The sequence below is a fragment of the Dendrobates tinctorius genome, unplaced genomic scaffold (genome assembly GCF_039654945.1).
Source record: "Dendrobates tinctorius isolate UK_male_01 unplaced genomic scaffold, ASM3965494v1 ptg000326l, whole genome shotgun sequence".
NCBI classification, from domain to species: Eukaryota; Metazoa; Chordata; class Amphibia; order Anura; family Dendrobatidae; genus Dendrobates; species Dendrobates tinctorius.
In genome coordinates, this window is record NW_027361993.1 from 7147955 (window position 1) to 7170394 (window position 22440).

The following is a 22440-nucleotide window of genomic DNA, read 5'->3' on the forward strand; positions in this document are numbered from 1 at the left end:
TTTTCTGGGAAGGAGTACGGTTTTGAGTGTCCGGTTTAAAACGCTACATGGGCACATAGCCTTAGTGTGCGACAGCTGCCAAAAATAAAAACCCGCCACAAATAGTAAATCAAACCCCCGTTATCACCCCCTTAGTTAAGGAAAAATAATAGAATTAAAAGAAAATGTATTTATTTCCATTTTCCCATTAGGGTTAGGGCTAGGGTTAGGGTTAGGGCTAGGGCTAGGATTAGCGGTGTGTTGGGGTTAGGGTTGGAGTTATAATTGGGGGGTTTCCACTGTTTGGGCACATCAGGTGCTCTCCAAATGCAACATGGCGTCTGATCTCAATTCCAGCCAATTCTGTGTTGAAAAAGTCAAATGGTGCTCCTTCCCTTCCAAGCTGTGCCATGCGCCCAAACAGTGTTTTACCCCCACAAATAGGGTACCAGCCTACTCAGGACAAATTGCAAAACAACTTTTGGGGTCCAATTTCTCCCTTTACCCTTAAGAAAATAAAAAAAATGGGGGCAAAAATATCATTTTTGTGGAAAAAAAGTGATTTTTTTTATTTTCACGCCCGGGCGTTATAAACTTCTGTGAAGCACTGGGGGGTTCAAAGTGCTCACCACACATCTAGATAAGTACCGCGGGGGGTCTAGTTTTAAAAATGGGGTCACTTATGGGGAGTTTCAATAGTTTAGGTACATCAGGGGCTCTCCAAACGCACATGACACCCGCAGACCATTCCATCAAAGTCTGCGTTCCAAAACGTCACTACTTCCCTTCCGAGCCCCGACGTGTGCCCATACAGTAGTTTTCTCCCACATATGAGGTATCAGCGTACTCAGGACAAATTGGACAACAATTTTTGGGGTCCAATTTCTCCTGTTAAACTTGGGAAAATAAAAAAAATTGGGGACTAAATGATCATGTTTGTGGAAAAAATACGATTTTTTTATTTTCATGCCCGGGCATTATAAACTTCTGTGAAGCCCTTGGGGGTTCAAAGTGCTCACTACACATCTAGATAAGTTCCTTAGGGTGCCTAGTTTCCAAAATGGTGTCATTTGTGGGGGGTTTCCACTGTTTAGGTACATTAGGGGCTCTCAAAAGGCAACATGACACCCGCAGAGCATTCCATCAAAGTCTGCATTCCAAAATGTCACTACTTCCCTTCCGAGCCCCGACGTGTGTCCATACAGTAGTTTTCTCCCACATATGGGGTATCAGCGTACTCAAGACAAATTGGACAACAACTTTTGGGGTCCAAATTCTCCTGTTACTCTTGGGAAAATTAAAAAAAATGGGGACTAAAAGATCATGTTTGTTGAAAAAATACGTTTTTTTTTTATCTTCACGCCCGGTCGTTATAAACTTCTGTGAAGCACTGGGGGGTTCAAAGTGCTCAAAACACATCTAGATAAGTTCCTTGGGGGATCTAGTTTCCAAAATGGGGTCACTTGTGGGGGGAATTCCACTGTTTAGGTACATCAGGGGCTCTCAAAAGCAACATGACACCCGTAGACCATTCCATCAAAGTCTGCATTCCAAAACGTCACTACTTTCCTTCCGAGCCCTGATGTGTGCCCATACAGTAGTTTTCTCCCACATATGGGGTATCAGCGTACTGAGGACAAATTGGACAACATTTAGGGTCCAATTTCTCCTGATACCCTTGGGAAAATAAAAAAAATTGATGACTAAAAGATCATGTTTGTGGAAAAAATATGATTTTTTTTATTTTCACACCTGGGCGTTATAAACTTCTGTGAAGCACTGGGGGGTTCAAAGTGCTCACCACCATCTAGAAAAGTTCCTTGGGGGGTCTAGTTTCCAAAATGGTGTCATTTGTGGGGGGTTTTCACTGTTTTGGTACATCAGGGGCTCTCCAAATGCGACATGGTGTCCGATCTCAATTCCAGCCAAAAACGTCAAATGGCGCTGCTTCCCTTCCGAGCTCTGCCATGCGCCCAAATAGTGGTTTACCCCCACATGTGGGGTATCAGCGTACTAAGGACAAATTTCACAATAACTTTTAGGGTCCTGTTACCCTTGGAAAAATAAGAATTGAGGGTGAAAAGATCATTTTTGTGGAAAAAATATGATTTTTTAATTGTACGGCTGTACGTTATAAACTTCTGTGAAGCCCTTGGGGGTTCAAAGTTCTCATCACACATCTAGATAAGTTCCTTAGGGGGCCTAGTTTCCAAAATGGTGTCATTTGTGGGGGGTTTCCACTGTTTAGGTACATTAGGGGCTCTCAAAAGGCAACATGACACCCGCAGAGCATTCCATCAAAGTCTGCATTCCAAAACGTCACTACTTCCCTTCCGAGCCCCGACGTGTGTCCATACAGTAGTTTTCTCCCACATATGGGGTATCAGCGTACTCAAGACAAATTGGACAACAACTTTTGGGGTCCAATTTCTCCTGTTACTCTTGGGAAAATTAAAAAAAATGGGGACTAAAAGATCATGTTTGTTGAAAAAATACGATTTTTTTATCTTCACGCCCGGTCGTTATAAACGTCTGTGAAGCACTGGGGGGGTTCAAAGTGCTCAACACACATCTAGATAAGTTCCTTGGGGGATCTAGTTTCCAAAATGGGGTCACTTGTGGGGGGATTCCACTGTTTAGGTACATCAGGGGCTCTCAAAAGCAACATGACACCCGTAGACCATTCCATCAAAGTCTGCATTCCAAAACTTCACTACTTTCCTTCCGAGCCCCGATGTGTGCCCATACAGTAGTTTTCTCCCACATATGGGGTATCAGCGTACTGAGGACAAATTGGACAACATTTGGGGTCCAATTTCTCCTGATACCCTTGGGAAAATAAAAAAAATTGATGACTAAAAGATCATGTTTGTGGAAAAAATATGATTTTTTTTATTTTCACACCTGGGCGTTATAAACTTCTGTGAAGCACTGGGGGGTTCAAAGTGCTCACCACCATCTAGAAAAGTTCCTTGGGGGGTCTAGTTTCCAAAATGGTGTCATTTGTGGGGGGTTTTCACTGTTTTGGTACATCAGGGGCTCTCCAAATGCGACATGGTGTCCGATCTCAATTCCAGCCAAAAACGTCAAATGGCGCTGCTTCCCTTCCGAGCTCTGCCATGCGCCCAAATAGTGGTTTACCCCCACATGTGGGGTATCAGCGTACTAAGGACAAATTTCACAATAACTTTTAGGGTCCTGTTACCCTTGGAAAAATAAGAATTGAGGGTGAAAAGATCATTTTTGTGGAAAAAATATGATTTTTTAATTGTACGGCTGTACGTTATAAACTTCTGTGAAGCCCTTGGGGGTTCAAAGTTCTCATCACACATCTAGATAAGTTCCTTAGGGGGCCTAGTTTCCAAAATGGTGTCATTTGTGGGGGGTTTCCACTGTTTAGGTACATTAGGGGCTCTCAAAAGGCAACATGACACCCGCAGAGCATTCCATCAAAGTCTGCATTCCAAAACGTCACTACTTCCCTTCCGAGCCCCGACGTGTGTCCATACAGTAGTTTTCTCCCACATATGGGGTATCAGCGTACTCAAGACAAATTGGACAACAACTTTTGGGGTCCAATTTCTCCTGTTACTCTTGGGAAAATTAAAAAAAATGGGGACTAAAAGATCATGTTTGTTGAAAAAATACGATTTTTTTATCTTCACGCCCGGTCGTTATAAACTTCTGTGAAGCACTGGGGGGGTTCAAAGTGCTCAACACACATCTAGATAAGTTCCTTGGGGGATCTAGTTTCCAAAATGTGGTCACTTGTGGGGGGATTCCACTGTTTAGGTACATCAGGGGCTCTCAAAAGCAACATGACACCCGTAGACCATTCCATCAAAGTCTGCATTCCAAAACGTCACTACTTTCCTTCCGAGCCCCGATGTGTGCCCATACAGTAGTTTTCTCCCACATATGGGGTATCAGCGTACTGAGGACAAATTGGACAACATTTGGGGTCCAATTTCTCCTGATACCCTTGGGAAAATAAAAAAAATTGATGACTAAAAGATCATGTTTGTGGAAAAAATATGATTTTTTTTATTTTCACACCTGGGCGTTATAAACTTCTGTGAAGCACTGGGGGGTTCAAAGTGCTCACCACCATCTAGAAAAGTTCCTTGGGGGGGTCTAGTTTCCAAAATGGTGTCATTTGTGGGGGGTTTTCACTGTTTTGGTACATCAGGGGCTCTCCAAATGCGACATGGTGTCCGATCTCAATTCCAGCCAAAAACGTCAAATGGCGCTGCTTCCATTCCGAGCTCTGCCATGCGCCCAAATAGTGGTTTACCCCCACATGTGGGGTATCAGCGTACTAAGGACAAATTTCACAATAACTTTTAGGGTCCTGTTACCCTTGGAAAAATAAGAATTGAGGGTGAAAAGATCATTTTTGTGGAAAAAATATGATTTTTTAATTGTACGGCTGTACGTTATAAACTTCTGTGAAGCCCTTGGGGGTTCAAAGTTCTCATCACACATCTAGATAAGTTCCTTAGGGGGCCTAGTTTCCAAAATGGTGTCATTTGTGGGGGGTTTCCACTGTTTAGGTACATTAGGGGCTCTCAAAAGGCAACATGACACCCGCAGAGCATTCCATCAAAGTCTTCATTCCAAAACGTCACTACTTCCCTTCCGAGCCCCGACGTGTGTCCATACAGTAGTTTTCTCCCACATATGGGGTATCAGCGTACTCAAGACAAATTGGACAACAACTTTTGGGGTCCAATTTCTCCTGTTACTCTTGGGAAAATTAAAAAAAATGGGGACTAAAAGATCATGTTTGTTGAAAAAATACGATTTTTTTATCTTCACGCCCGGTCGTTATAAACTTCTGTGAAGCACTGGGGGGTTCAAAGTGCTCAACACACATCTAGATAAGTTCCTTGGGGGATCTAGTTTCCAAAATGGGGTCACTTGTGGGGGGATTCCACTGTTTAGGTTCATCAGGGGCTCTCAAAAGCAACATGACACCCCCAGACCATTCCATCAAAGTCTGCATTCCAAAACGTCACTACTTTCCTTCCGAGCCCCGATGTGTGCCCATACAGAAGTTTTCTCCCACATATGGGGTATCAGCGTACTGAGGACAAATTGGACAACATTTGGGGTCCAATTTCTCCTGATACCCTTGGGAAAATAAAAAAAATTGATGACTAAAAGATCATGTTTGTGGAAAAAATATGATTTTTTTTATTTTCACACCCTGGCGTTATAAACTTCTGTGAAGCACTGGGGGGTTCAAAGTGCTCACCACCATCTAGAAAAGTTCCTTGGGGGGGTCTAGTTTCCAAAATGGTGTCATTTGTGGGGGGTTTTCACTGTTTCGGTACATCAGGGGCTCTCCAAATGCGACATGGTGTCCGATCTCAATTCCAGCCAAAAACATCAAATGGCGCTGCTTCCCTTCCGAGCTCTGCCATGCGCCCAAATAGTGGTTTACCCCCACATGTGGGGTATCAGCGTACTAAGGACAAATTGCACAATAACTTTTAGGGTCCTGTTACCCTTGGAAAAATAAGAATTGAGGGTGAAAAGATCATTTTTGTGGAAAAAATATGATTTTTTAATTGTACGGCTGTACGTTATAAACTTCTGTGAAGCCCTTGGGGGTTCAAAGTTCTCATCACACATCTAGATAAGTTCCTTGGGGGGGTCTAGTTTCCAAAATGGAGTCATTTGTGGGGGCTTTCCACTGTTTTGGTACATCAGGGGTTTTCCAATCGCGACAAGGTGTCCGATCTCAATTCCAGCCAAAAAAGTCAAATGGTGCTGCTTCCCTTCTGAGCTCTGCCATGCGCCCAAATAGTTGTTTACCCCCACATGTGGGGTATCAGCATACTCAGGACAAATTGCACAATAACATTTAGGGTCCTGTTACCCTTGGGAAAATAAAAATTGGGGTGAAAAGATCATTTTTGTGGAAAAAATGACTTTTTAATTGTACTGCTGTACGTTATAAACTTCTGTGAAGCCATTGTGGGTTAAAAGTTCTCACCACATATCTAGATAAGTTTCTTGGGGGGTCTAGTTTCCAAAATGGGGTCACTTGTGGGAGGTTTCCACTGTTTAGGTACATCAGGGGCTCTCCAAACGTGACATGGCGTCCGATCTGAATTCCAGCCAATTTTGCATTGAAAAAGTCAAACGGCGCTCCTTCCCTTCTGAGCTCTGCCATGCACCGAAACAATGGTTCCCCCCCACATATCAGGTATCAGCGTACTCAGGACAAACTGCACAATGACTTTTGCAGTCCAATTTCTCGTGTTACCCTTGGTAAAATAAAAAAAATTGAACCTGAATTATTTTTTTGTGAAAAAAAGTTAAATATTCATTTTTTTTTAAATATTAAAAAAATTCCTGTGAAGCACCTGAAGGGTTAATAAACTTCTTGATTGTGGTTTTGAGTACCGTGAGGGGTACAGTTTTTAGAATGGTGTCACTTTTGGGTATTTTCTATCATATGGACCCCTCAAAGTGGCTTCAAATGTGATGTGGTCCGTAAAAATAAAATGGTGTTGCAAAAATGAGAAATCGCTGATCAACTTTTAACCCTTATAACTTCCTAACAAAAAAAAAATTTTTGGTTCCAAAATTGTGCTGATGTAAAGTAAACATGTGGGAAATGTTAGTTATTAAGTTTTTTGTGTGCTGTATCTCTGTGATTTAAGGGCATAAAAATTCAAAGTTGGAAAATTGCAAAATTTTCAAAATTTTCGCCAAATTTCCATTTTTTTCACAAATAAACGCAAGTTATATGAATGAAATTTTACCACCAACATGAAGTAAAGTATGTCATGAGGAAACAATGTCAGAATCACCGGGATCCATGGAAGCGTTTCAGAGTTATTACCTCATAAAGGGACAGTGGTCAGAATTGTAAAAATTGGCCAGGTCATGAATGTGCAAACCACCCTTGGGGGTTAAGGGGTTAACAAAATTCTGCACAAAATCCCAGTTACTTGGTAAACTTTTCAAAAGAGCTAATTAATAAAAGGTTCTTGTGAAAACTGATATAAAACACCGAAGCAGTGCACGCCCCAGGGGTAACCGGTCCTGTTAACTGCAATTTAATAATAGGTTCAAAGCTATGGATTTTCCTTCTGTTTTCAAAAAAAGTAATGATTAAGTTTACTTGCAATTTAATTTATTCCAGATTTTTGTTATATTGTTCCAGCTAGCAGTTGATAGAAGTGCTGCGCTCCTCTGCATGTTAGTTTGCAATCAGCATTAACATTCAGTTCACTGTGCCTGTTTGTGCACTGAAAGCCAGCGGAGCGTCCCCGATCCCAGACAAGGTATGAAGCAGCATTCGGAGAGGATTTCAATGAACATGATTATTAAATCATCAATATGGCAATTTTAGCGCCTGGAAACATTTTTTTAAAAACATGATTTTTTACAGGACATAAAAGTTATTTCTATGCTGTATACAATATGAAACTCTTAAAGGAGCAGTACCCTAAATATATTGTATGTGTGTGCATGATTGAAGCAAGCGCATTAAAGGGATGGTCCAGGATTAGAACATCTTGGCTTCCAGAAACAGTTCCACACCTCTTCATGGAATAGCTCTGCTTAAGGGCTTGTGCAGATGAGTGTATTTCCGGTCCATGTACGATCCTGACCAATGTTAGTCTATGAGACTGTGCACATGTCCAATTTTTTTTTCTCGGACAGAGTCGGTCCAAGGAAAAAATCACTGTGCCCAAATTTCATCTGATATTCGTATCACACTTGACCATAGAAGTCAATGAATGCATGGAAATCATCGGACTACACTCAGATTACATCTGAGTGCAGTTCTATTTCAGTGGACTGATACAATGGAGACATTTTTACGCCATCTTCTGCTCATGGGAGAGAATTGGATCCCACTCTGATCAAAGTTTGATTAGAGTCTCGTGTGCAAAACACGCTGACATGTCCGTTTTTGTGCAACAGCATGGATCACACGGACCCATACAAGTCAATGGGTCCGTGTAAACACGTACCACACACGGATGCTGTCCATGTGCTGTCCGTGTGCGTTTTTAAAAGTCAAAGGGTTAACATTGAAAATAATTTTTCAAAAACACGGACACAGACAGCATACGGACAGCACATGGTACACACGGACATACGGATAGCACACGGATGTCACACGGATGGCATACGTATGCACACGGACACACGGACAGCTCCGGTACCGTTTTTTCCGGTACCGGAATTATCTGGACGTGTGAAACTGCCCTAAAGCTGAGCATGTTACCTTTAACAGCATCTATCACCAGTCTGGGACTGCCTTTTTTTATTTAGGCAAAGAGAGGGCAGCCTCAAAATTTCTTTTTCAAAATAACGCTCATCAACAAAAGTGGCCAGGAAGGTCCCCCATTGTCCATTTTAACCCCTTCACTACCAAGGGTGGTTTGCACGTTAACTCCCGGGCCAATTTTTACAATTCTGACCACTGTCCCTTTATGAGGTAATAAGGCCATGTGCACACGATGCAGATTTGCAGCGTTTCCGCAGCGGATTTTACCGCGCAGAAACGTTGCATATCCGCATTGTGATGTACAGTACCTTTAAAATGAATGAAAAAAAAAAAACGCTGTGCAGACGCTGCAGATTTTTCCGCGCGGTTTTCCTGCGGTACAAAATCCGCAGCATGTTGCTTCTTTTGTGCGGTTTTCTATCTCCCCTGTTACCAAATCCGCAGGGGGAAGACCGCAATGGAAAACCGCACAAAAACCGCATGAAAACCGCGTGAAAAATGGAAGAAATCCGCAGGAAAAATGCAGGTCATTTGACCTGCGGTTTTCTTCCATTCTGCACGGAAAAATCCGCAGGGCTCAAAACTCCATCTGCACTCAGCCTCACTCTGAAACGCTTCCATGGATCCCGGTGATTCTGACATTGTTTTCTCGTGACATATTGTACTTCATGTTAGTGGTAAAAATTTCATTCAAATAACTTGTGTTTATTTGTGAAAAAAACTGAAATTTGGCGAAAAATGTGAAAATTTCGCAATTTTCCAACTTTGAATTTTTATGCCCTTAAATCACAGATATATGGCACACAAAAAACTTAATAAGTAACATTTCCCCCATGTTTACTTTGCATCAGCCCAATTTTGGAACCAAATTTTTTTTTTTTTTTGTTAGTAAGTTATAAGGGTTAAAAGTTGACCAGTGATTTCTCATTTTTGCAAGACCATTTTATTTTTATGGACCACATCACGTTTGAAGCCACTTTGAGGGGTCTATATGATAGAAAATACCCAAAAGTGACACCATTCTAAAAACGGCACCCCTCAAGGTGCTCAAAACCACATTCAAGAAGTTTATTAACCCTTCAGGTGCTTCACAGGAATTTTTTTGAATATTTAAAAAAAAAAGAACATTTAACTTTTTTCACAAAAAAAATACTTCAGGTTCAATTTTTTTTATTTTACCAAGGGTAACAGGAGAAATTGGACTGCAAAAGTTATTGTGCAATTTGTCCTGAGTACACTGACACCTGATATGTGGGGGGGGAACCACTGTTTCGGTGCATGGCAGAGCTCAGAAGGGAAGGAGCGCCGTTTGACTTTTTCAATGCAAAATTGGCTGGAATTCAGATCGGACACCATGTCATGTTTGAAGAGCCCCTGATGTACCTAAACAGTGGAAACCCCCCACAAGTGACCCCATTTTGGAAACTAGACCCCCAAGGAACTTATCTAGATATGTGGTGAGAACTTTTAACCCACAAGGGTTTCACAGAAGTTTATAACGTACAGCAGTACAACTAAAAAATCATATTTTTTCCACAAAAATGTTCTTTTCACCCCCAATTTTTATTTTCCCAAAGGTAACAGGACCCTAAAAGTTATTGTGCAATTTGTCCTGAGTACGCTGATACCCCATATGTGGGGGTAAACGACTATTTGGGCGCATGGCAGAGCTCGAAAGGGAAGCAGCGCCATTTGACTTTTTTGGCTGGAATTGAGATCGGACACCATGTCACGTTTGGAAAGCCCCTGATATACCAAAACAGTGGAAACCCCCCACAAATGACACCATTTTGGAAACTAGACCCCCCAAGGAACTTATCTAGATATGTGGTGAGCACTTTGAACCCCCAGTGCTTCACAGAAGTTTATAATGCCCGGGCGTGAAAATAAAAAAATCATATTTTTTCCACAAACATGATCATTTAGTCCCCAATTTTTTTATTTTCCCAAGGGTACCAGGAGAAATTGGACCCCAAAAGTTGTTGTCCATTTTGTCCTGAGTACGCTGATACCCCATATGTGGGGACAACTACTGTATGGGCACACGTCAGGGCTCGGAAGGGAAGTAGTGACGTTTTGGAATGCAGACTTTGATGGAATGGTCTGCGGGTGTCATGTGCATTTGGAGAGCCTCTGATGTCCCTAAATTGTGGAAACCCCCCACAAGTGACCCCATTTTGGAAACTAGACCCCCTAAGGAACTTATCTAGGTGTGTGGTGAGCACTTTCAACCCCCAGTGCTTCACAGAAGTTTATAATGCCCGGGCGTGAAAATAAAAAAAACATTTTTTTCCACAAAAATGATATTTTTGCCCCCAATTTTTCATTTTCTTAAGGGTAACAGGAGAAATTGGACCCCAAAAGTTGTTTTGCAATTTGTCCTGAGTAGGTTGATACACCATATGTGGGGGTAAAACACTGTTTGGGCGCATGGCAGAGTTTGGAAGGAAAGTAGCACCATTTGACTTTTTCAACGCAGAATTGGCTGGAATTGAGATCTGATGCCATGTTGCGTTTGGAGAGCACCTGATGTGCCCAAACATTGAAAACCCCCACAATTCTAACTCCAACCCTAACCCCAACACACCCCTAACCCTAATCTCAGCCCTAACCCTAGCCCTAGACCTAAACCTAGCCCTAACCCTAACCCTAGCCTTAGCCCTAACCCTAACCATAATGGGAAAATGGAAATAAATACAATTTTTTAATTTTATTATTTTTCCCTAACTAAGGGGGTGATAATGGGGGGTTTGATTTACTATTTATGGTGGTTTTTATATTTGGCAGCTGTCACACGCTAAAAGACGCTTTTTATTGTAAAAATAGTTTTTGCATCATCACATATTGAGAGCTATAATTTTTCATGTTTTGACCCACTGAGTCATGTGAGGTCTTATTTTTTGTGGGACGAGTTGACGTTTTTATTGGTATCATTTTCGGGCACGTGACATCTTTTGATCGCTTTTTATTCCGATTTTTGGGACGCAGAATGAACAAAAACCAGTGTTTCATGAATTTCTTTTGGGGGGTGCGTTTACACCATTCCGCGTGCAGTAAAATTGATAAGGCGGTTTTATTCTTCGGGTCAGTACGATTACAGCGATACCTCATTTATGTCGTTTTTTTTATGTTTTAGCACTTTTATGCAATGAAAACAATTTTATATAAAAAATAATTATTTTTGCATCGATTTATTCTGCGAGCTATAACTTTTTTATTTTTTTGCTGATGGCGCTGTGTGGTAGATCGTTTTTTGTGGGGCAAGATGATGTTTTCATCGGTACCATGGATATTTACATGCGTCTTTTTGATCGCGCGTTATTGCACTTTTTGTTCAGCGGTATGATAATAAATCATTATTTTTTGCTTCGTTTTTTATTTTTATTTTTTGAGGGATTCACTAAAGGGGTTAACTAATGGGACAGTTTTATAGGGCAGGTTGTTACGGACGCGATGATACCAAATATGTGTACTTTTATCGTTTTTTTTTATTTTCAAAAAATGAATTTATTAGGGAATATTTTTTTTTTTTAATTTATTTAGCGATTTTTTTAAAATTATTTTTACACTTTTTTTTAACTTTATTACATTGTCCCAGGTGGGACATCACTGTCCTGTGACAGATCGCTGATCTGTCACATCATAGATCACTGTGACAGATCAGCAGTCTGTCACAGGCAGTGCTACAGGCTTTCTCCTTGCCTGCAGGCATGAGGAAGCCAGCTCCCTGCAGGCCCCCGAAGGTCCCCGTCACCATCTTGGATTCGGGGACCTGCAGGGATGGAGCCCCCCCGCAGCAGCACTGCACATTGCGCTGCTGTGGGGGACTCAGGGAAGCATGGAGGGAGCCCCCTCCCTGCCGATGCTTCCCTTTAACCCCCGGTACACCGCAATCGTGTTTGATCGCGGTGTGCCAGGGGTTAACGTGTCGGGGCGGTCCGTGACTGCCCCTGACACATAGTGCCGGGTGTCAGCTGTGATAATCAGCTGACACCCGGTCGCGATCAGCGGCGCTCACCACGTGGGCGCAGCTGATCGCTATGACGTAATATTCCATCCATGGGACTTAGGTCCCAGGTCACATGGATGGAATATTACGTCCATTGAAGGAAAAGGGTTAAGGACCTGACTCGTAAAAATTAGGTCCAAACTTCTGGTTTGTGGGATTAGGGTATGCCGAGTAGGATCCCATGACTTTCTGTAGCTGTCTTTGTTATGAAGAAGTGAGATCTCACATGTTTTAGCGATATCTCGCTCTCTGCACTAACCCAGCAATGACGCAAACTTTAGGAGGCCATGGCAGAATGGGAACAGCTCTAATAATGATATTGTTCGGTAAGTACTTAGTAAAGCATTGTAAAGTGAGAGTTTTACTAGTGCAATGTGTGTCCTAATAAACAGAACAGAGATTATATGCGAGACCTCAATCTTTCACAGCAATTGGGAAAAAATAGTGGGTTCCACTACATTTTTGCTAGAAATTCTGGTCTTTTATTGGGTATTAGGGTCAATTTTCCTGATGACAGTTATTTGAATTATTACCACTCTGAGGCTTTGTACTCTTTTCCTAAATTAAAAGGGCAGCCCCAGACTGGTGATAGGGACTGTTAAAGCACCTGTTTATGACAAACTGCTATCCAAATATTAATAAAAAAATTCTGAACTATGGAGTGCCCTGTGTATTCCCTTCTTCTTCTATTGATGCATACAACCTATGGGCAAATCCGAGCTGTTTTTTTAATCAATCATGGTTATCTAATCCTGGATATTTCTTTTAGCTTTGGTGTTTCCTATGGAAATGTGTAGGTGGTGGTTCCACACTTTCTCCATATTGGTGTATTCCAATCTCTGCCTTTTCAGCCGATACAAAAGGACAATGCTCATCATCACAGCATAGAGACAATTGCTCTAAAGTTTGTCATGGAACCATGCGTCAGAGGAGGACATACCAAGTGAACATCAAGAATGGTCCACAGAGCAGGTAGACTACTTACACATAGGTTTCAGCTGTCCTATTAGTTCTTCCTTTGTCCATTTTGCCCATTCCTTCTTGTCTGTGTTGATTGAACAAAGAATAGGACCGCATGGCTTCCCACAATCCTCTATGGCCGGGACATTCAAGTAATGAACCAATACAATGTCAGGATTCTGGAAAAGCAAAAAAGACATAGAAAAAGGTCAATTGAACATATTATCTCCATGATATTCATATAACGAAAGAGCTAGCCATGAAATCTGAAACCAGTGCTGAAAATATCTATATAGTTTCTGAATGATGTCAAATACGATCAATAATCCCTTCCCAAGTGACAGAATCCTGTTATCTGATTTGTTTTGGGCCAAGAGCCTCCAAATAATACTATGTCCTTGTTACACAACAATTATAACCTGTAAATACTACTTGCCATACAGCCAGCCCATGTCGCTGCCAACAAACCCATGGAGACAGAGGGCCCGGTAGCCATCCCCATTGCTTGTTCACAACTTCTATAACACTACCGCATTAGTAGAAATGAACTGCATTGTCTGCAAACAAGATGGTGTGGAATTGGTCATGGAAAGGGTTCCTTTGGGGCAAAACAAATACTTTAAACACCCATATACCTTAGATATCTGATGGCTAAACCACTGCAGCTATCTCTTCTGTCTCCCCTTTGTACATGAATATCTTAAAAATTAGGCTGAGCCTACTATTTATATGTGCTTTATGGGGAGAGTGGAGCCAGCCGCCACCATGCTCATCTGGAGGCGGATTATCTGTCTGGAGAACAAAAGGATCGGCATTCAGATTCATACTTAGTGAATTCTGCATATGTGTTAAGTGTGAACCTGACTATTTATGTGAATATGGGTGCCAGGAGATATTATCTCTACAGGGTCATCTGTCTGGAAAGAAATGAGAGGCCCTCATACATGTTAATTAATAGACTGATTCCACTGAAATCGTCATGTTCTGCCAGCTTGGAAGCCTTAAAGGCATTGACCACTTTATTTTCACACATTTTGGGGACATCACTTTATGCCTCTTACTAATATATACAGTACAGTAAGTATTACATGTTCTCCTCCTGCACTTGTTAGTATGGTCTCCATCATAGACTACATAGAGTTCATGTTATCAATGGCCGCTGGTGGAGAAGGGTCATGTGACCTGTTCTGTCCTCAGCCTCCTCCAATAGAAAGAGACTGCACATGGGGAAGCAGATTTGTAATTGCTGGAGGCTACGGACAGAGCCGGTCACATGACCCTCCTCCACTAGCGGCCACTGAGAACAGGAGCTCTGTGCAGTCTGTGGAGAACCTGTAATACCTTTATATTACTAAGTGGTATGAAATCATGTCTTTAAGACATATGTTAAAATAAAAAAAAAGAGTCCAACCCCTTTTTTAAGCCATTTTGTCCTGTACAGGAAAACAATATCATATCTTGCAATAATTATGACACTTCATGTAACGATTTTGTAACAAGATGAAAAATAAGCACGGTTTGCGGTATTATTTGTAGCCAACAATGCCAACTGCCCCCGTAGTACTTTACAATAGATTAAGAGGAACTACATCCAGCAGTTCACTGAAAGGCCTTGATTTAATGTTACTAATGAAACCAATCCTCATCATTTTCGAAATTACTTCTCTCCAAATTCTTTGCTAAAATTATAGATAATTATTACTTTCAGCTAATCCCGCAATAACCACTTATCTTAATTCTACAATTTCAGCTTTTTAACCAAAATAGTGATCTGCCACAATTACATCCCACTGACACGGCTTCATTAGTGCAAACACCAAACTAATGTTTACTTTTTCTGAATGAATTCCTTTAATAGGCTGAAGCAATAATAATATATACTTGTGGGTTTCCATGGAAACTGCAGGGGGACACAATAACAAACATGCAGTTGAGATATCTATAGCCTTCACCAGCTTATCAGTGTGCAACTATGTTGCTAATTTAGAAACGTAACAAAAATGCAATAATAGCAAGTTGGGAGAAAATATACACTGACAACATAATAATATATCTTGTAAAAATATTACTACTATAATACTTACCTTATTGTGCAAAAATATAACTACTATATTACTGTCTCCTATGTACAGGAATATAACTACTACAATACGGAACAAGAAGCAACAAAGATCAGCTCTCCTCCTCTCCACTCCCACCGCGCAGATCATGCATTGCTGCAAGTAGTATGAAGGTGAAGCAAAAGTCCAGCGTGGGTGATTTCCATAAAAAGTAACTTTTATTCCATTTCCATTAAAAGCACATAAGTCCAAAATCCATCTTTATATCCAGAGACACAAAAACGGGTAATTCTTACCAGTGACAGTCACAGGCTTAAAGTGCCTGTGACTGTCACTGGTAAAGAACTACCCATTTTTGTGTCTCTGGATATAAAGATGGATTTTGGACTATGTGCTTTTAATGGAAATGGAATAAAAGTTACTTTTTATGGATATCACCCACGCTGAACTTCTGCTTCACCTACTATAATACTGCTCCTATGTACAAGAATATATCTACTATAATACTGCCCCTATGTACAAGAATATAACTACTATAATACTGCTCCTATGTACAAGAATATAACTACTATAATACTGCTCCTATGTACAAGAATATAACTACTATAATACTGCTCCTATGTACAAGAATATATCTACTATAATACTGCTCCTATGTACAAGAATATAACTACTATAATACTGCTCCTATGTACAAGAATATAACTACTATAATACTACCCCCTATGTACAAGAATATAACTACTATAATACTGCTCCTATCTATAAGAATATAACTACTATAATACTGCTCCTATGTACAAGAATATAACTACTATAATACTGCCCCTATGTACAAGAATATATCTACTATAATACTGCTCCTATGTACAAGAATATAACTACTATAATACTGCTCCTATGTACAAGAATATAACTACTATAATACTGCTCCTATGTACAAGAATATAACTACTATAATACTACCCCCTATGTACAAGAATATAACTACTATAATACTGCTCCTATCTACAAGAATATAACTACTATAATACTGCTCCTATGTACAAGAATATAACTACTATAATACTACCCCCTATGTACAAGAATATATCTACTATAATACTGCTCCTATGTTCAAGAATATAACTACTATAATACTGCTCCTATGTACAAGAATATAACTACTATAATACTGCCCCTATGTGCAAGAATATAACTACTATAATATTGCCCCTATGTCCAAGAATATAACTACTATAATACTGCCCCTATGTCCAAGAATATAACTACTATAATACTGCTCCTATGTACAAGAATATAACTACTATAATACTGCCCCTATGTACAAGAATATAACTACTATAATACTGCTCCTATCTACAAGAATATAACTACTATAATACTGCCCCTATGTCCAAGAATATAACTACTATAATACTGCCCCTATGTGCAAGAATATAACTACTATAATATTGCCCCTATGTCCAAGAATATAACTACTATAATACTGCCCCTATGTCCAAGAATATAACTACTATAATACTGCTCCTATGTACAAGAATATAACTACTATAATACTGCCCCTATGTACAAGAATATAACTACTATAATACTGCTCCTATCTACAAGAATATAACTACTATAATACTGCTCCTATGTACAAGAATATAACTACTATAATACTGCCCCTATGTGCAAGAATATAACTACTATAATACTGCTCCTATCTACAAGAATATAACTACTATAATACTGCTCCTATGTGCAAGAATATAACTACTATAATACTGCCCCTATGTGCAAGAATATAACTACTATAATACTGCTCCTATGTACAAGAATATAACTACTATAATACTGCCCCTATGTGCAAGAATATAACTACTATAATACTGCCTCCTATGAACAAGAATATAACTGCTGTAATACTGCCTCCTATGTACAAGAATATATCTACTATAATACTGCCCCTATATACAAGAATATATCTACTATAATACTGCCCCTATGTACAAGAATATAACTACTATAATACTGCCCCTATGTACAAGAATATAACTACTATAATACTGCCTCCTATGTACAAGAATATAACTGCTATAATACTGCCTCCTATGTACAAGAATATAACTACTATAATACTGCTCCTATGTACAAGAATATAACTACTATAATACTGCTCCTATGTACAAGAATATTACTACTATAATACTGCCCCCTCTGTACAAGAATATAACTACTATAATACTGCTCCTATGTACAAGAATATAACTGCTATAATACTGCCTCCTGTGTACAAGAATATAACTACTATAATACTGCTCCTATGTACAAGAATACAACTACTATAATACTGCTCCTATGTACAAGAATATTACTACTATAATACTGCCCCCTCTGTACAAGAATATGACTACTATAATACTGCTCCTATGTACAAGAATATAACTACTATAATACTGCCCCTATGTACAAGAATATAACTACTATAATACTGCCAATATGTACAAGAATATAACTACTATAATACTGCCCCTATGTACAAGAATATAACTACTATAATACTGCCCCTATGTACAAGAATATATCTACTATAATACTGCTCCTATGTACAAGAATATAACTACTATAATACTGCTCCTATGTACAAGAATATAACTACTATAATACTGCTCCTATGTACAAGAATATAACTACTATAATACTGCCTCCTATATACAAGAATATAACTACTATAATACTGCTGGTATTATATTGCCTGCCTCTGGATATGATTTTAAGCATAATATTTATGTCTGATTTGATTTACTCTTTTTTTTGGTTTAACTATTTACTGTTGCCTCCTCTTTTCATACGTGAGAACATTTCAACCATGATTTCAGCTTTATTTCCAGAACTGCAGTATACATCTCACTACACTCACATTCTGACATTCTTTTCACCAGATCTTGTATTTTCAGAAATTTTGACCTAAAAAGCAGGTTGAGGACTGGATGATTCTGTTATGCTCTGAGTGTATTTACTTTGCTCAGAGCACATCTATTGCCACTTGATACCCGAGTTTCTGGGAAGACATTAGACTGGAGAGGTTTTTTTCATATGTTGTTTAAATGATTTGGCCACTAAAATGCTTGAGGCGCCAGCACCATTACATTAAATGTTAATTTTGAAATTTTACTGATTTGTATGTCTACTTTATCCCTAAAACATTTTTGAATGGTAATATTTTTTTTTTACTAATAGCTGGTAAATATAGAGAAATAGCTGTAAAATACATTTTTCAATTTCAATTACTCTATCTATTATCTATCTATCTATCTATCTATCTATCTATCTATCTATCTATCTATCTATCCCATATCTATCAATCAATCTATTTATCTATCATCTATCTATCTCTATCTATCTATCTATCTATCTATCTATTATCTATCTATCATCTATCTGTCTATCTATCTATCTATTATCTATCCCATATCTATCTATCTATCTATTATCTATCTATCCCATATCTATCTATCTATCTATCTATCTATCTATCTATGTATCATCTATCTATCTGTCTATCTATCTATCGATTATCTATCCAACCATAATATGTCTATTATCTATCATCTATATATCTATAAACTATCTATCTATTTATCTATCTATCTATCTATTTATCTATCTATCTATCTATCTATCTATTTATCTATCTAAAACATACAAGCAGATGTTCATGTGGTTGAATTTAAAGCTGTATTTCCATCTCCAAGGTCCTATTCCAATATGTAGTAATAATAATAATAATAATAATAATAATAATAATGGCAAAAACCTACAAATAGAAATGTAGTGCAATTCTTCTGATTCGCTATGTTGCTTACTCTATGTGTAGGGCATTGTGCCCCATGTGCAGGACATTGCAGTAGCTTAGATATCCATGGTTATGACCACTTAGAGCTAACTATCTATCTAACTATCACTATATGAGTGATCATAACCATGGTACCTAAACTACTGCAATGCCCTGCACCTGTGGCAAGCAATATAGCTAATTAGAAGAACTATACTCCACTTCTAATTGCAGGTATTTGTTAATATTATTATTACATTTTTTGCATATTGGGAAAGGATATTAGCGATGGGAGTACCTCTTTAAACCTAGGACAGCAGTGTTGCAAAGCAGGAGATGTAACCATTGTGGTACAATACTACCCTTATATGAAGTAGTTATGTACGGTATATCATTATATGTGTAATTACTATTATTATTACTCCTCCTACGGCTACTAATAATAATAGTAAAAGGAAGCTATGTCCCCTTTAAACAAATTATAGACTTGCAGATTATAAAGTTTTTCTTCAAATGGTAAAAATCGGTTTAATAGAAGAAAATCCTTATTATATACTTTAACCCTAAGCAGAATGTTCGCACTATTACACGTCAATCTCCAAAGCGACATCTCTGCAAATGGCTGCTATTTGAAGTACTGGATGGTACATTACTGCAAGAAATGTGTTCTGTAATCAGTTAAGGCGTTTTGATTCATTGTTATTTCCTAAGGCAGCACAAAGTCATGTCGCTTATTCTCTACCCGTAAGAATAGTGCCTTCTTTATAGAAATGGCAAGTAAATAGAATACTTTTAAGAGCGCGGTTATATCTTTTATGCTGCACTGGCATAGTGAGGATCAACAAATTTACTACATACACATGTATCCCAGTACCATATAATATAATGTTACGAGCACTTGGGTCCTTCAAGACGTAAAGGAGTCTTACACTTTGCGCTCTCTTTTCGTTAGTAGGGTCCCCAGGCATTAAGTTGATCACTGGTTCCCAATCTCTCAAAAATCAGATGTATACTGTTGGGGTAACAAGTGTTTATTTATCCCTGCAGTGCCTCCGCAGGGCAAAGGAAGAATTACCCAATCTGTCGACGTGACATCAGCAGAAACTTCTGAATCCCCGGCAGGTGATTTCTGTGACCACTCTGTGCCGACAGAGATCGGCGCCGGGCACAACAGGCAGGTAGGTAGCAATTACCTGCCTGTTAGCTTTTAGGTGTGTAGTAAAAAAAAAAAATAGTCGTGGATAAACCCTTTGAGTTGTTTTTCCTGCCAATGGCCATTTTCCACATGACCACTTATAAAGAGAATCTTTGACCTCTATAAATTACAATTTCTGGGATTTCTTTTCTTTACGTTCTATTGCCCTCCTAAAAATGTATTAATACATTGACAAATGGGTGTTGTCTCTTGGGCGTGTGACCTTGCACAGTCTGTCATTTTTCACGTAGGGCCGCCAGACAAAAATAATAGTTAGAACCATTCAAATCCTTCAGGAATTTCTAAAAAAAACAATTGATAAAAACAACCTTCAAAAATTCTAAGAGGAAATCAATAGTTTGCTAAATTAGTAGTGTTTTTGAGAATTGAATACCATCGTCCACAACAGTGGTCTGTTGGCTTGAGAAAGGAGTCCAAACTCTACCTCGGCTCTTATTTTAATTTGCCATCAGATGTGAAAAGGAAAACAGTCTGTGTAGTTTTATTGCAGGTCATGTTCTTGTGAAAAACTGATAAAAACTGTAATTTGCTTTTCAGATCCAATCAACAACACAATGTCACGACCCAGCTGTCGGGTGTCCCGGGACCAAGGGCACCTTCCCTGTCACAAACACTAGAGGGCACCCTAGCTCACCCTACTCCCCGGGAAACTTCGGAAGGTGAAGATGCTGATGTCTCCACCCTTCCTTATCTCCTGAGTTACCCCACCATCTGTTCTCTTCCCCCACACAGGGAAGAGGGGCACTACTGTGCACTGTAGTACACCACCTGACAAACAAGGCAACACAAACAAGGGTTAACAGAAAACTCCACACATACAAAATATTCACTCACATATAATGAGGAATGCACTGGGGCTTGAAGGTAAGGGAATAAAACAAAATAGAGGATAGGGAATTACCACGCATGCAAACCAAGCAACAGTCACAGATTACACCTCCAACTCTCTTTCTCATATGAACTCCTCTCCCTCTGTTAGCCATGCAGCAAATGCTATCTCTGACAAGGATTAGTAACAGAGCCCAGATTATAAAGGGGAAGGGAGTGGCTAACCAAGCAATATCAGATATAGACCATAGACAAGATTACTAAAATAAAGCAACCCCTTTGTATTATCATGGACAATCCCTTTAATATAAAGGTAAGAACCAATATGCTGAAGCTTCCTAATATTACATTTTTGGGGAAAAAAATGGTCTCTGCAAACCAAAAATTTCTAACATTTTTGAATATAAATGTAACATAAATTTCGGTGACTTTCCCTAATATGATGGGGGTAATGTTTTAGCAACAGCCGGAGACACAGAATAGAGATCAAAATAAAGTTTTTATTAAAAACTGATTTTTTTTTCTATTTAACCAGATTTATTTGTAAGAAATGTACAAGCCCTTTCAATGTTCTTCGAAATGTCAGATGGTGATTTCCCTGACTCGTACAGTAACTGCGGCCAACATTGCAGTCAATCAGATGTCCTCTTATGAAACTGTACAAATGATTTGGTCACAATTGACCTTCATTAGTCCAACAGCCTTTTACTGATGTAACATTACAATAAAATATTTCATTAGCTCCTATTTTCGCTGCTTAATGACACTTACCCGTTGCAGAAATATAGACGTCTCTTTTTCAATAGCTAGTCATTTCAGAAATCGGTTCTTACCAAATAATTGAATCTCCTCTGCTACAAAATGACTATTTGGTTATTACAGCTGAATGGAAAAGAAGACGAAACTTGTGCATAAAAGTTCATCCCGAATGTTGCACAGTAGAGATCCTTCTGTGTAAAACAAGAGCCGTCCTATCTAGTGATGAGAGAACGTGCTCGGATGAGGTGTTATCTGAGCATGATCGGGTCCTAACCGAGTGTATTCGGCGTACTTCCACCATTGTTACACCCTAGCAGACAGTTTTTCCTATTTGTTTGGGAGTACATAAAGTAGACATGGCCCCATAGGAAAAATGCTAATAGTGGTCTCTGAATATCGCTCGTTCTAATATCATAATTTCGGGATGTCATCTCTGATTTTACATGGCACCGAAAGAAAATGTGCTTCAATATAAAAAAAGTTCTTCAATATACAAGTAATGCAGTCCCAGCTAAATAGAAGGGATGTTGCTAAAGATAAGCCCTACCAATA

General features: G+C 39.2%; 1 protein-coding gene across 5 annotated transcripts in view; it reads right to left on the reverse strand.

Annotated features, from left to right (window-relative positions):
* CAMTA1 (calmodulin binding transcription activator 1) overlaps positions 1-22440 on the reverse strand; it is a 2204257-nt gene that overhangs the window by 444535 nt on the left and 1737282 nt on the right. For all 5 annotated transcript variants that reach the window (XM_073561724.1, XM_073561725.1, XM_073561726.1 and 2 more), the window contains exon 6: positions 13231-13384. In XM_073561724.1, the coding sequence (XP_073417825.1) occupies positions 13231-13384 (154 nt within the window). The remainder of the gene's footprint in view (positions 1-13230; positions 13385-22440) is intronic.